The sequence below is a fragment of the Colletotrichum tamarilloi genome, assembly GCF_030869305.1.
Source record: "Colletotrichum tamarilloi strain Tom-12 chromosome Unknown Scaffold_7.1, whole genome shotgun sequence".
In the NCBI taxonomy this organism is placed as follows: Eukaryota; Fungi; Ascomycota; class Sordariomycetes; order Glomerellales; family Glomerellaceae; genus Colletotrichum; species Colletotrichum tamarilloi.
Window position 1 is genome coordinate 912,699 of NW_026849390.1, and position 14,811 is coordinate 927,509.

Here is a 14,811-nt window from a genome sequence, read left to right on the forward strand (position 1 = left end):
TAGCAGCCCATGCCTCGCAACTATGCCTTATGCAGTAGATGGCAAACGGAGCAGACTGACTGGAGACCATTGAGGAGCACAATGACATCGATTACCGCAGTCAGACTTATATTACAGACTGACCAAAGGATGTTTGTCAACAATGCGAATGCTTGCTGTACATAATGGAAGAGTGCAACAGAAGGCAGAACGTGTTTGAACTTGATGATTAAAATTATGATATGGTCTGATACACCTGTATCTACACTCGGGTGATCCAATGATCCGCTTCCATCCCAAATATGGTTTATCGTAACTGAGTATATATACAGCCCCGGGGGAGGTACTCCTGACAGAAGACCTCGGGGCGAGTGGGGAGGGGAAATTTATCCCCTTTTTGTTTTTTACTTTTCGTTGGCTCATCACTCATTCTGCCAACGTTCTCTTTGCTCATGTCTAATAACTCTGATGATGATCTTGACTTCATGTATAGGCGTCTCCTCAGTTCAGCTCACGCCACATGACGGGCAAGAACACGACACTCGCTCTCCAGAGAATGAGGATGCCGTCAATGAGCGCCAGCGGCGCCTTCAAGAAACCGAAAACGCTACCGCTCATGAGGTTGAGAGCGTTGAGCCAGATGGCTAGGAAGGCGACGCTGAAGAAGTGGTACGCGAGCTTGCCAGGCTGGTGCATGAGGCCGCCCATGAGGGCCATGGGCTCAGAGGCGTGGCCGCGCTGGAAGTAAGAGAAGCATCCCATCTGCAGAGCGCGCAGCTGGCGGTCGTTTGCGGCAAACAGGGCGTACAGTGCCATGGCCAACACGTTGATGATGGACGTGAGGCTCTTACGGCGCCAGTGGAACTCGCGCAGGACTCCCTTCAAAGCCACGGGGTCGGCAAGGTCGCTCACGCGCGAGGGATGGAGCAGGTCGGAGAGGATGACGCAGTCGTTGAAGGCAACGGTCATGCCACCGCCAGTGAGGGGGTGACGCATGTTGAGGGCGTCTCCGAGGAGGAGCATGCCATTCGCCGTCTGGCGGGATGGAGGAAGATAGGAGTTGGGCATTGATCGGGGGATCTTGCCGTCGGCGAGAGCAGCCTCGAAGCATGGCCGCATCTGGGCGGGCAATGTGGGCATGACGACGTTCTTGATGTAGCCACGGACACCGCCAACAGCGGGCGAGGCCTCGGGAATGTTGGCGGGCACGTCGATGAGCGCGCGGGTCTCGTGGGTGCCAATCTGGTACAGGAGGACGGGGAAGGCGTTGCCGATGCAGACGTGGCCGTAGCCGGGAGAGAGCATGGGGGCGTCGATGAGCTCGAGGGCGTAGAACTTTGACTTGACGACGGGTTCTTGCGGCAGATACTCCTTGCGGAACTTGGAGGCGTAACCGTCGGCAATGATGGTCAGCTGGCCAAAGAAGTAGTCGTCCTTCTTCTGGCCTGTGGCGTCTGTTGTCTTGGATCTTACACCAAGCACCGTATCCTTATCGTCGCCTTGTATCGTGGCCGTCACCTCGGTCTCGACAACGGTAATGTTCTCCTGTCTCATGCATGCCTTGCGCAGGTTGTTGATGAAGCGACCGTGGTGGAAGCATCTGCCCTCCTTCTGCTTCGCGCTTGCGGATACGGCCTCGCTCTCCGAGGCATGGATCATGCGACCACTCTCGTCAAAGGAAGGGTAGGGGATGTCGATTCCGTCTCCGTGAAAGCTGACTTTGTAGCCGTAGCAGGGAATTGCGTCAATGCCCTCGAGGCAGTCGGCCAGGCCCAGCTGACGCAGGGCGACGATGCCGCCGGGCTGCAGCAGCTCGCCGACAATGCGATCGGGCTCCTTCATCCATCTCTCGAGTAGGAGTACACTTCTTCCCTGCTGGCCCAGTGCATATGCAATGGCGCACCCAAAGACGCCGGCGCCGACGACAACTACATCGGCCTCGTGGTACTTGGTGCGGCGCTCGGCGCGGGCGTCGGCCGCTGCTGTTGGACTTTCGATCATTTCAATTCGACTCTCAGGGGGTAGTGAAACTGGCTGGGCTTTAGTTGCTGTTGAAGCGTATGGTGGCGGGGGAGATCGTGGTGTTGCCGATTGTCGTGATGGGCCTGTGCGAAAGGACGCTTTGGTAGGAAAGGCAGCAAAAAGGGATGTTGAATGTCACCTTTGAGAGGAGCCTCGGATTCGGTCGTTGGGAGTTGCGCTTGGAAACGTTGGGGGAAGCGTTTGGCTTTGGATGATGGGAAGAACGGGAGGGGAGGGGAAAGAGAAAGTGAGACTGGTTGCCGCTATCGGGTTTTATGTAAGACCAGGCGAGATTGGAAGAGGTTGAAGGGTGGGAGGTGGTTAGTCTTGTCGTTCACGTCCCGCCTCGAACCATATGGTGGCAGTTGAAATCCAAAGAAGGAAAAGAAGCGTGATGAGTGGACGACTCACTTTAGCTGGGGCCCCTGCACTATAGCCTTTTGCCAGGGGGTGAGTAAAATGTTTCTTTCCGCGTTGGTTTTGTTTCCTCGCTGACCTTTGTCATTGCAGGAATAAGTCTGGTAATTTCTAGTATAGAGCTCATTAAGCTACGGTACATGAGAAGGTACATCAAGGTGTCATTGCGCTCAATCTCTTAACTAGGTAGTCGGGTCACCCAAGAATCCTCTGTTCAGAGGCACAAAGACAGACGACAAACCCCTGGGACATCAAGACAAAAAGCGAAGGTTTCGGGGGATCCAGAAAAATTACAGAAGGCGATCTCAACGACAAGTCGTTCCACGGCGGCTCACGCCGTTGCAATCGAGCCAATTGCCACGCTCCAATTAGTGCCCACACACCGCCCATTTCACGTGTCGAACCACGGTCATGCGTAATAGATTTCTGCTCGGCCCAAACATCAGGCACTTCAGACTCCACCCTCTGTGCCTTTGGTTAAGCTGTTCCTGACTACTGCTCGTTTCTGTTGCTCTGTGCTTCTGTGACACTGACAGGACCCCAGATCTACGAAGGTACCTCGCATCTTCAAGCCTTCGTCAACTTCAGCCGGGCCGAGTAGGGAGGGTTGGCAATTTGGGGGTGAGTGAGCTGATGCGCCCTGATATTGCTCTACCTAAATGGTACACCATATACCTAAATGGTACACCATCATCTCCAAGACCTTAGAACTCAGAGTAGCCGTCACCAGATGTTGGTCGACATGATCCATTGATACTCCGCCGTGCGTGGGTTCCAGAGACTAACGCGGAAAAAGGGGGCGCTGCGTCGCCCCATCTCAATGCAATCCGTCGGTAGCCAATCACGGCTCTGACACACCTGTTCAAGAAGTTGCACCACCAACCCTTCCAAAAAGTTTCAGTCTCACTGCTCTCGATTGGCCGAGTATATCGTAGCATGTGACAGTCTTTCACGTTCAAGTCTTGCGAGAATACCTGGCTTCATGCCTTGCCAATACAGATAAAGCATGGTCTGATATCACGGCTGGCTCAGCCTCGGGTGGCTGCATGTACAATGTATAATACCAGATGCGTTCCGTCTTGCAAACGGAACTCAGCAAACCCCACAGGTGCAGTGTGAGTAAACCACCCAGCTGGTTCAGTCTGCGGAGCCGCAATGTTGAGACAACTCAATGGTTAATGCAGAGGGGAAACTCGGGTCCGAACTGAGAACCTCGGCGCGATTTTCTATGAAAACATAGCCGCGAATCAGATTGATCCGTTAAAGAGCATTTCAAGCAGTTCGGGTCCGAGACGATGGATCCGGGTCACCTAGCTTTGCAGGTTTGTAGAACCTACCAGTCGATGAAGCATCTTCAGAACACTCTCTAGCTCCAGACAAGTGTGACAAGACAGGAACTGGTTTTGAACCGCATACGCCCATTCTCTCGGTATAGCCGCAAAGAACACTCGCACTGATGTTGAAATTACCGAGAGACAACATACTAGTAACCAATGTGTCGAGTATCATCCGGCAGACTCATTAGGAGGGCTAATCAAAGTGATCCCAGTTCGCAAATTGTGAGCAACCATGACTCTCTATTTCTGGTTCTGATGCTTCATAAACTGCTTCGACCACCTTTCGTAGCCATCCAGCATCTGGTGCGTGATACCCTTGGGGACAGACTTGATGGCGTCCACAATATCCTCCATGCAAACCGTGACCTGCTCCGCCTCCCCGTCCAACCTAACGCCGCCGCCGCCACTACCTTCCTCTGTGGCCCCAATGTGCGTCCTGCTCAGCGTCTTGCTCAACGCCGGCTCCGTCGCCACGTTGACAATCTGCTTAATCTCGGCACCCGAGAAACCTTCCGCCAGCCTCGACAGCTCTGCAACATCCACGTCCGCCGCGAGGGGGAGCTTGCGCAGATACAAGTTGAACACGGCCTCCCGCCCCGCGGCGTCCGGTGGGCCAACGTACACGATCCGGTCGAAGCGGCCGGGCCGGAGAAGAGCCGGGTCCATGGCCTCGGGCCGGTTCGTCGCGGCCAGAATAAGCACGCCCGAGAGCGCCTCAAAACCGTCCATCTCGGTCAACAGCGTCGTGAGCATGTTCACCGCACCCTGACTCTTTGCGGCACCACCACCGCCGCCATTGCCGGCGCGCTGGCCGCCGATGGAGTCAATTTCATCAAAGAAGATGATACTCGGGCTCGCGGCGCGCGCACGCTCAAAGAGCTGCCGGACGGCGCGCTCCGACTCGCCCACGTACATGTTGAGCAGCTCCGCGCCCTTGACAGCAAAGAAGTTGAAGCCGGACTCGGTGGCCATGGCCTGCGCCGACAGCGTCTTTGAGCATCCGGGCGGACCGTAGAGGAGGAGACCCTTTGGCGGGGTGAGGATGAGCTTCTGGACCGTCGGGTCGTTTGTCGTGGTGAGGGTGATCATGTTGCGCAGCGCGTTCTTGAGGCTCTCCTGCCCACCGACGTCCTGCCAGTGGATTGTGGGTGGCTTGAGGTTCACATCGTGCATGGCCGTCGGCCTGGTGGAGCGGAGCGCGTGCTCGAGGTCCTCGCGGGAGAGGTACGGGGTGCCTAGTGCCTCCTCATCGTAGCCGGCTTCGTCGGGGTCGAGGCGCTCTGCTGAGATGATCATTGCGTTTTCGATGAGTCTGTCAAGGTCGCTTGCGTTGTAGGCGTGTGTTTGTTGTGACAGCTTGGCCAGCATCACGTCCTTGACCTCTGGCTGGATGGGTATTTCAAAGGACTTGAGAATCTCGAGGCGGCCATCGGCGTTGGGTATAGAGAGGGGGATGTTGCGCTCGAATCTCGTTCTCTTTTGTAACTCGGGAGGTACGTCCGTCATGTAGTCCAGACAGGTGGCGATGACCACGACCTTTGGTAGTGTGCCATTCTTGAGGGCATCCTCGGCCAGCTGGTCGAGCTGCTGGCCTAACCTCTGGGTGATGGCCGTGGAGTTTGCCCGGTCTTTCCCAATCAGAGCTTGGAGGCCATCGATGAGGATGATGCTGGGCTGCATCGTCCGCGCTTGCTTGAAGACCTCCTCAACGGTCGACGACTTATCGTTTTCTTCGATCCGGAAGACTCGACCCCAGCCCGTGCTCGCTACCCGGTTCAGGATGTACGACTTGCCGGTGCCTCGTCCGCCGTGGATGACGATTCCGCATGATTTTTGTTGGCCCTTGTAGACGAACTTTGCATTGAAGCCACGGAGGAAGCTTCGCAGCTTTTTCTCTTCTGCATGTAATCCGGGGATATTCGGGACGACGAGCTTCGTCACGTCGCGAACTTCCTCGACTATCTCTTCTTCCTCACCTGAGACGATCGTGGGTACTGTTGAGACCACATAGCGGGCTACATTATGTGTCTGGCCGTCTACGGATGTGATTCTGAATATTTGTTTTGACCCAGGTGCCACGCACTCAAACTTCATGCCCGGAAAAACTTGCTCAGCCCGCCCTGAAATGTGTCAGCATTCGTCTCACAGCAAGTCTGAAGTGAAGAGAGTCTATCTCAAATCTGAGCATAAGGCGTAAATGTCATACTGCCCATAGAAGCCATAGTAGAATGTCACAGAGAGGCTGACCGCAGCCACCCAGGTTTGATTGAAAGGAGGAAGGTCTCGCAACTCACCAAGATAGAACCGAATCACTCCTACCCAAGCCCCCTCCCATGCTTTAATCTCGGCCTTTTCCCTCTCAGACGTCGTCATAGGCAGAATACTAACCGACTCAGCGTCGGGCACCGCAGAAGTCTCCGTCATTGTGATCGTGATTTGGTCACCCAGCTCGAACCCGCAAGCCTCGCGGTACGCCTCGCTCATGAGAATGATGTTGGGGCTGATATTCTTGTCCGCGAGCGTCCAGAGCGCGGCCTCTCGGCGCAACGGCTCCGTTGTTGTCGTCGTCGTCGCCGCAGACTTGGCCGCATCCTGAGCGGCGGTCCTCGTGACGACGCAGCGCCGGCCGTTGTCGACGCTCCCCGTGAGCTGGATCAGGGAGTCCCGGTTGACATAGATTCTCGAGGCGCCCTTGAGCGTCGACTTTTCGAGCGTCTTGTCGAAAGGCGCCAGGGGGCGGACCTTTCCGTCGATGGTCTTGACCATAGTTTTGTGATCTAGCCGGCGGTGGGGTTGGGTAGTGTCGTGCCCCTGGTTGCCGTTGTCTTGACTTCGTCGAGTCTCTCACTGAGTGCTCAGCCCGCGGGACAATCCAATCGCGGATTGCCTGAGTGTGACCCGAATTTGATGTGAGACCGAAAAACTTCAGATCTAGAAAAGGGAAAACCAAAACCCTCCTGTTCCTGGATCTTTCGTCTCTTGTGGCCTATCGGAGGTATATATGTTGTTCAGACGACGTTTATTCTTCATCCGTCACTGCCCACATGAGTTGACAATGGTGTAGGGCCCAGACCGGGGTATGGCATCGAGAAAACCCTGCGACAAGAAGATCCGGCAACGATGAGATTTTGAGAAGCAACTATGACAGCCACAATGCCGATTAATAGTCAAGCGGGTAATCCGAGAATATTCAAGTCTCTATGAAATCTCCTAGATATTTTGTTGGGTTTTCTCTATTTTCTTGAGTTCGTGGTAGGAAGATATGTTTCCTGTGTGAATCGCCCAAGATTTCGTGTAAGTGAGCCATGAAAAATTCAAAGACCCCTCCCTCCCCTCCACCAGGTCCCGACCCCCGACCAATTTTCCTCATACATCGGCCCCACACCAGCTCAAGTCAATGGTACGTACCTACCCTGCCACGCCTGTTCAACGTCGCATTGCAGCGCGGAAGAAAGTTAGGTCCAGCATCTCAACTTCTTTCTTCACTTATAACAGCCTTCACCACCTCAACCACAGTAGTCTCAGCTACACACACCGACCGAAATACGAGAAGCCTCTCTCTCCCTACATCCTCTATCCCGACCCGACGAAGTCCAAGTCCCTCCGGGCCCATGCAATGGGCTGACCTCCGAGGGCTGCGCAGCTCGACCCTCAGAGTTGCCCGGATGACCACAATCGCAGCCCGACGACGGCTCACGCTGTTACAACAGCTGCCGTTTCCACAGACGCCAGCACCTACACTCCGACGTTTCTTTCGCGCAGACAACGGCCCTGGCAAACGACTCTTCTCGACCCAGCCCCAGCACAGCTCACCCGACGATAAATGGGGCAAGAAGAAACCGTCACGGAGAGAGGAGCCTAAGGCAAAGCCGCCTTCGCTTTTCGAGGAGCTATTCCCCAACGATGACATTTACTCTCATCCGAGTCGTCAGGCCAGCGAACAGGACGATGGAGAAGGCAAGGGCAAGGTCAAGGTCCGGTTCCTGACCTCCACCGACCCGGAAAAGTCCGAGGCGACAGAGTACAGACTAAGGCAACTGGAGCGCAAGAACAAATCCAGCAAGACAGGAGGCGAGGCGGCCGGCAAGATTGCAGACTTTTTCGAGTTGAGCGCGCGTGAAAAGAAGAAAAAGGACAGGGCCGCCGATGGAGAGAGCTCCTCCATCTTCAACGAGCTCTTCTCGTCCCCGGGATCGGGAGAAGCAGAGTCGGCGGCGGAAGCAGTGCTGGGCAAAGGTGGCGTCGAGGCCTTGTTGAGGAAATCTCAGGCCGGCCAGAACTCATCCGAAGAGCGATCTGTAGATCACAACGATCTCCAATCCTGGCTCGACTCTCTTCCGAAAGACGACGCCGCCGCCGACACCGCCTCCTCAGAAGCAGCATCCCCAGAGGAGGCGGCAGCGGCCAAGGCCGAGCACTCCGCCATGCTCATCCTCTCCAACGCCAGCCCGAATCTCATGGAGTCCGACTTCTACCGCATCGGCCCCCAGGGCCAGCACCTCGACGGTTGGAGCGCCTCCATCACCAAGGTCATGCAGGCCTACGACTACAGCACCCTGGCACCCATGGACCGCTACTTCATCCTCTTTGACTCCCACGCCGCGGCAGCAGCGTACCAGCGCGAAGCGCAACGCCTCCACGCCCTCGCCGGCCGCGCCCTCGCGTCCCCCGCCGCCGGCCTGACGCCCGCAGAAACCTCTTCCGCATCCTCCCAAACATCAGTCTTTAGCCTCGCACCCCCCTCCAAGACGCCCCTAAACCTCCACCTCTACAAACTCAACCGCGCTACCGAGGCCCGCCTCGAGACTTTCAGCATCCAAGGCCTCCTCAGCATGACCCCCGAACCGCCCCCGCGCGCAAACGCCCACGTTGTCCTCTCCCTCGACGGCGGCACCCTCGACCAGCGCAGCCTCTCCCACTGGATCCGCCGTGACGCCCGCGACCGCAACCTGGGCTGGCCGGTGCAGCACCTGCGTCCGTACTTTGCGCCCAAGGTGCACCAAAGAACCGCGACGAAGGCGGAAAAGCTTACGGAGACCGGGGAGGGCCTCGTCTACGACGAAGACGATGCGGCTCCGGCGGTGACGGAGGGCGACTCGGGACGGAGAGGCACCACCCCCGACGCGCTGGACGAAACGGCCCCGTCCGGCCGGTTCGTGGTGTCGTTCCCGGACGTGCACGAAGCGAGGCGCTTCGTTCGCGCGTGGCACAAAAAGGAGCTTATCCTGACGAATGATCAGAGCGTAATCGTAAACACGCACGTAGTGTGGTAAATGTCACAAGTAGCAGCGACCGTCGACAAAAAGTGTATAGTAACTCTTTGTAAGATATACCCGGGAGCATGTGTATATCAATAAAGGCCAAACAAGCGTATTTGGAGCACGGGAGAGGGAAAAAACGATGTATTATAAAAACCCAGAAATAAAATCCCGAAACTCCAGACCAGATATTTGCTCTCTAGGGGGGGTTCGATAAAAAGGCGCTGTCGGCAAGAAACCACATGACAAATGCTTCTCCCCGTAGGAAGGGGGGCTTGAGGGCAGGTTGGTGAGCAAGAGAGCGCCCGCGGTGTTTCTCGTCATCGAGCACACACACAACGCACGCCCAGCCGGTCGGGCCCATCACCAAGTTTTTCCCTTTCTCGGCCAATTGCCTCGCCGGAAGCCCCGGTCCTGCCTCTCGCTTGGCCCCTGTCATGTCCTCCTCTCTCTCACCGAGTTTCTCTGCGTGTCCTTTCCGGCGGGCAGACCCGCTGTGAAGCCCCATATGCCAATGTCTCTCTCTCCTTCCATGCGCGTCTTCATGTGCCTCTGTAGGACGTCGCTGTCCCCGGCGGCAGCGCGGAATCGACACAAAGTAATCAAATCTTGCTTTCAGAAAATACACACAACATTGAAATCGAGCGGTCCCGTGCCCAAGCCTCGTTCCGTTACTTTAGCAGCACTTTCCGCCGGCTCCACTTGACTCGCCGACGTTAACGCCCGAGGCAGCGGGTTGCTCGTTCTTCTGATTGTCGATTAGACGCTTCTTGATATCGGCGGCGAGTGAGTAAAAGGCCTTGTCGATGTTGATGTTGCTCTTGGCTGAGACCTCGAGGAAGGGGATGCCGAGCTCGTCGGCGAGCTGCTGACCGCGCTCGGTCGAGACGACACGCTTCTCTTCCCAATCGCATTTGTTGCCGATGAGAATCTTGTTGACGCCCTCGGTGGCATGTTGCTCGACATTGGCGAACCAGGTGCGGATGTCTGCGTGGGAAAAGTACACATTAGTCTTTTGTTCTCATATATCTGTCCTATCATGTACGGTTCCATTTGCAATGGCAACTGCAGTACACGGTTCGAGATAGAACCGCCAGCAATCGTGCAAGTGAGTCCCAATGTAAGCGAAGGGAAACGACGTACTGTTGAAGGAGCGCTCGTCGGTGACATTGTAGACAAGGAGAATGCCCATGGCACCACGGTAGTAGGCGGTGGTGATTGTGCGGAAGCGCTCTTGGCCGGCGGTATCCCAAATCTGGAGCTTGACACGCTTGCCGTCCAACTCGATGGTGCGGATCTTGAAATCAATACCGATGGTCGTGATAAAGGAAGGCGTGAACGAGTCTTCGCTGAAGCGCAACAGGCAGCAGGACTTGCCTACGCCCGAGTCGCCGATCAGCAGAAGCTTGATCTGGGGTGCTGGTCAGCCACATGTGAACACGATGTCATGTTTGCCCTTTATAATGATTCGCACGGCGGAAGGGGAAAGTAGGATGTTCGAAAGGACGAAGTTCGAGGAGATTGAGGGCATCTTGAGCGAAAAGGGCGGAACGATGGTAAGGAGGGGCAGCGGCATTCGACACATACAAGGAAGTCGTAGTTGCGGTTGCTCGACATTTTGGCGGCGGATGTTGATGGGGGACTAAACCGAGGGGGCCGATCTGAAGGGGGCGGTATTGCTGCTCCGGGCGACGTACGTGCCAGACGAGTTGAGATCGGGAGGATGCGAATGAGAGGGTGATTGTCGTGATCTTGTCGTCGGATTCGGGCAGCGGTTGGGGGGAGAGGCGATTGAGATGTTGGTAGGAGATGGGCCTAGGTAGTTTGTCGTAGTTAGGTAGGCGGTAATAGTAGTAGTATGTACGAATAGTGAAGGTAGGCACGTAAAGTGCTGGGCTGCGGACGAGGCGAGGCGCTGCAATGTACAGTCCAGCACACTGTGAAGAGGCACGTATCCCCGTACGTAGGTAGCGTCGAATCGCTTGGTCTCTTTAGGGGTGTCAAGTGTGGCGCCTGCCGTCTGGGGTAAGATACTGGACCCGGCCCTCTTGCTTGGCCGATCCGACTTGACCTGTGCTTATGCTGGGACAGGGCTTGAGGGATTTGGTGACTTGGCGGTGGGCTTTGCAGGCTACTTGAGGTAACAGCGGTCTTGGGCTGGAAAGCCGGTACCTGCTGCAATGCGAATCCCGCTGCGAAAAATTGTTCTAATCAAGCCCGCTGTTGATATCCGGAGTGGCACAAATCAACTGCTTCCGGCACTAGGCAAGGTAGGCCTCGGTGAAATCAGATAGCTAAGGTAGTCACGACTCACGGTGTCTACTAAGCTGCCCAAGGCACAGTGCCCGCCAAAGAGAAAAGACGCGACGACGTCGGATCTGCGTCGGAGGGGAGCGAAAGGTTAAAAGAAGCAAAACTTCCCTGGTCGATCCAGGCACCCTGTTGCAGAACACCAAGTGAAATTTTGGGGAACAAATACACGGGCGGCACCTCAGCGTAATTCTATGATGGCAACCATCCGTGGACGGTCCTGGCTGGGTATTACCAAGCTCGCTCACCAAAGAAGCGATATGCCAACAACACCTCAGCCACCAGGTAACAAAATGTCCGCCAACCTAGTCGTTATCTCAAAACTTGATGCGTTGTCTCTGCCGTGGCACTACACTCCTTTTGCTGCCAAATGTGCTCGGTCTCCCGCCTTTGCCAGACTTGTCAAGACTCAGGAGGCTACCCACGAAGCCACACCAAACGTCATCGCACTGTCTCGCCTCAGGGTCCAGGTCCAAATCCATCCAGAACTGAGTCACGCGTCCGCCGCCCGAGCATCCTGGGTGGCGGTCGTTCCATGGTCACAAGAGACATTGTTGAGCCTCCCTCACGTTCACTCGCTGGCCAGTACGTCACCCGTTCAATTGCACTTCAATTCGACTTTTGGTCTAAACACCTTTCCTAGTGACAAATGCCGCCTGCTAAGCTCCGGTACCAATGTGCGATGCTCCGTTGACAATTCATGAATGCCTCCAGTGGTGTACAAATGTGGTACAGGTTCCACCGAAAAAGGCCGTTCCCGCTGTGCGTAGTAAAGTAACCTGAATGCTGAAGCTCAAATCCGTAAGACCGTGTATCCATGCGAATCATTATTGCGCCCGAGGTTCTCCGTCCTGCGTTGTTTTACTGTAGCCACCTGGCGTACGCCCAGCGAATGCGATCCAAAGCTCTAACTTGCACCTGAATCCCCTTCAGGTTGGCAAGATCATCCAAATCCTCGAGGAACTCACGCTGCCTGTCGCGAGGTAGCACTCTCTGCATCAAGTTGCGCAGCACGTGGACTTCGCACAACAGGAGGCCGTGATCCTTGTAGGAGAGGAGGTTGTTCTGAGACGGCGTCGCCTCTGAAAAGATCCGGTCAATGTTGCGTAGCACTCTGATGCTCTGTCCAGTCTTGCGGCTTTGCCGGGCTCCCTTGCGAGCACCAAAGATGCCGCGAAGATACTGAACAATGCCAATAGAGACAAGCACACCAGGCGTCAGACCTACAAACCCAAACACCAGTTCCTGGCTCTTGAGGAGAGAGTCGATGCCGCTGATGGCCACCTCCAGGTCGACCTTGGTCTTCTGCACTTGGATGAGCAGTGATCGGACGAGGTCGCCCTTCACCGCACCGACAAAGGGGGTCCGCAGATCCTTTTCGTACGCACGCAAAACCGGGGTGACATCCCCCTCGCTGACCTTGGTTCGGATAATCTCGATCTGGGCGTCGGTAAGGGAGGACCCGTCACCTGCAAAATGGGGCTTGTCCAAAGCAAAGTCCACAACCATGCGCTCCAAGCTTTCCCGATCGGCCTTCAGGCTGTCTCGGCTCATGATGGCGATCTCGCTGCTCGAGTCGTGTCGAATAGTTCCAACAATCTTGCGTGTCGGTTCGATAACCCAGTTGAACCAAAAGTCTCGTACCGTAGATCCAATGTCCCGAATCCAGCTGATTATTTCTGCGCGTCTATTGGCAAGAAGTCGAAGGACAGTCGTCGAAGAAAGCAGTGCTGCTGTTGCAGGCAACCAGTATCGGATGAATCTCGACGGGCGGCCGTTCTCTTGAACAAGCAGCTGCGCAGACAAGACGTGGTTGGGGAGGCCGTTATCCAGAAGATTGAGAAGACGTCTAGCGAGCACAGAGGGCTTCTCCAGAGCGTTGGCGTCCTCGATGTGAATGCTAAGCTCGGGGTCTTCCTCGACTCCAGCGAACACCTTGTCCTCGAAATCGTTGACGCCAGACTCAAGAGTCAAAGCCTCCTTGAGAACCATGTCCATGAGAGCCACGCTTCGCTCAACCACGCCTTTCCAATCATGGCTGTTGACGCCGGCTTCGCTCTTATCGTCGTCTTCGTCGCCTCCAAAAGTCAAACCTTCGTCGACGAGCACACCAAGACCGCTTGCAATCATATCCCGCAGGCGCCTGAGATGTGCCAGTTTCCTCCGAGCCTCGCCTCGGCTAAGGGCCACAGGCGATAGGACCTTGCGCTGAAGGGTCGTGATCGATGAGTCCCGAATGCTGTCCCGTACGATGCCGTAAAACTGTTTCCATTGTTGCGATAAGCCTGTACGAGTGGATGCGACAATATCGCCTGGCGTTTGGCTGAGATTCCGAATTCGGTGCTTGCTTTCGTGATAAACATCCTTGGTCAAGGCCCACAAACGCAACGGTGACGTTTGGACAGTGTAGAGACTGCTGTAAGTATACGAGCTCAACACTTCGTCCCAGTACCACATCTCATCACTGAGAGGAATAATCTGATCCAGAAGTGTGTTCAAAATGATACCGTAAGTCTGAACGGTAGCCTTGCTGACGAGCAGCCACTCGATCTCCGACTGGTACGGGCCTCGTCTAGCCTCGTCATCCTGCTCCGCTTGGAAGTCCCATTCCGCAAGTTTGGATTCTTGCAGCAGAGAACGAATCCTCTGAGCGGGGAGTAGAGATGACGAAGTTGAGGTGGTGGACAGAGCCCTAACAATATGTAGGAGCTCCTCAATTCTTGGCGACGACAAGGCGTCTACGGTGGCCGAGTGAAAAATGCCATGCTCTTCGGCAGACAGCTCGCCATCTTCTTGAGATAGGCTCAGGCCTAGTGGAATCCGATCCAGCTGCGCATCTAAGCGGCGGACTTGGCTGGTGCAGGGAAGGTTGATGTCAACATTCAAATATTTTGTTTGGGATGACGGGAAGTCAAGGAAAGATGGGACGGAATACTGACTCGGCAACAACAGACATTATAGCTTCTCACTCAGAGAGCGCTCCTCCTCCACTTTCATGGATCGGTTATGTGTGGAACTCTCGAGACTGTGAGGATTGTAGTCGTGTGAGGATGGATTTGATGGAAGAATGCAGTAGTAGAAGTTTGGGTTAGACGTCATCAGGTAAGCGAATGCCCCGGGCAACTTGGGCGAGCCTGCAGCCGACAACGCGGTGAGCGGCGACTGGAGAGAACGTGGGATGACAGGTGGGGTCTCTTGGGTCACTTAGTCAGCCAGCGCCGCTGACGGAGGTGCCTCTCGCTGAGGATGAGCTAATCATCCTACGTCTGCTTTTACTTACGAAAAGGCCCGGTCTGTATATATAGTAAAAGGGTTTCGTTTAACTCAGATAATCGAGCTCCTCAAAGACATCTCCATTCTTTGAGGTCTTTTGATTATGTTTAGACAGTTTCGACCCGACTGTAGGTCTGCCGAGCTATGCAGATCAGATAGATCGTTTCACACCAAAGTGGCGTGGCCAGTGGCCATGCTGGAGCATATGAATTTCA

At 55.4% G+C, this 14,811-nt stretch overlaps 5 protein-coding genes across 5 annotated transcripts; 1 reads left to right on the forward strand and 4 right to left on the reverse strand.

Annotated features, from left to right (window-relative positions):
- Positions 1-480: 480 nt before the first annotated feature.
- CTAM01_03230 (squalene epoxidase) lies at positions 481-1,980 on the reverse strand (the record flags this gene model as incomplete). Its single annotated transcript, XM_060519266.1, has 1 exon — positions 481-1,980. The coding sequence occupies one exon, from the start codon at positions 1,978-1,980 to the stop codon at positions 481-483; it is 1,500 nt and encodes a 499-aa protein (XP_060386265.1).
- A 2,015-nt stretch (positions 1,981-3,995) lies between these two features.
- CTAM01_03231 (ATPase) lies at positions 3,996-6,521 on the reverse strand (the record flags this gene model as incomplete). The annotated part of the gene is made up of 2 exons (XM_060519267.1): positions 3,996-5,875; positions 6,050-6,521. The coding sequence occupies 2 exons, from the start codon at positions 6,519-6,521 to the stop codon at positions 3,996-3,998; spliced, it is 2,352 nt and encodes a 783-aa protein (XP_060386266.1).
- Positions 6,522-7,366: 845 nt separating this feature from the next.
- Positions 7,367-9,028, forward strand: CTAM01_03232 (uncharacterized protein; the record flags this gene model as incomplete). Its single annotated transcript, XM_060519268.1, has 1 exon — positions 7,367-9,028. The coding sequence occupies one exon, from the start codon at positions 7,367-7,369 to the stop codon at positions 9,026-9,028; it is 1,662 nt and encodes a 553-aa protein (XP_060386267.1).
- Positions 9,029-9,689: 661 nt separating this feature from the next.
- Positions 9,690-10,630, reverse strand: CTAM01_03233 (Ras family protein; the record flags this gene model as incomplete). Its single annotated transcript, XM_060519269.1, has 3 exons — positions 9,690-10,000; positions 10,157-10,424; positions 10,601-10,630. 3 exons carry the CDS (start codon positions 10,628-10,630, stop codon positions 9,690-9,692), a joined length of 609 nt encoding a protein of 202 aa, XP_060386268.1.
- Positions 10,631-12,184: 1,554 nt separating this feature from the next.
- CTAM01_03234 (ATP synthase regulation protein NCA2) lies at positions 12,185-14,279 on the reverse strand (the record flags this gene model as incomplete). The annotated part of the gene is made up of 2 exons (XM_060519270.1): positions 12,185-14,177; positions 14,263-14,279. The coding sequence occupies 2 exons, from the start codon at positions 14,277-14,279 to the stop codon at positions 12,185-12,187; spliced, it is 2,010 nt and encodes a 669-aa protein (XP_060386269.1).
- Between the last annotated feature and the right edge of the window lie 532 nt (positions 14,280-14,811).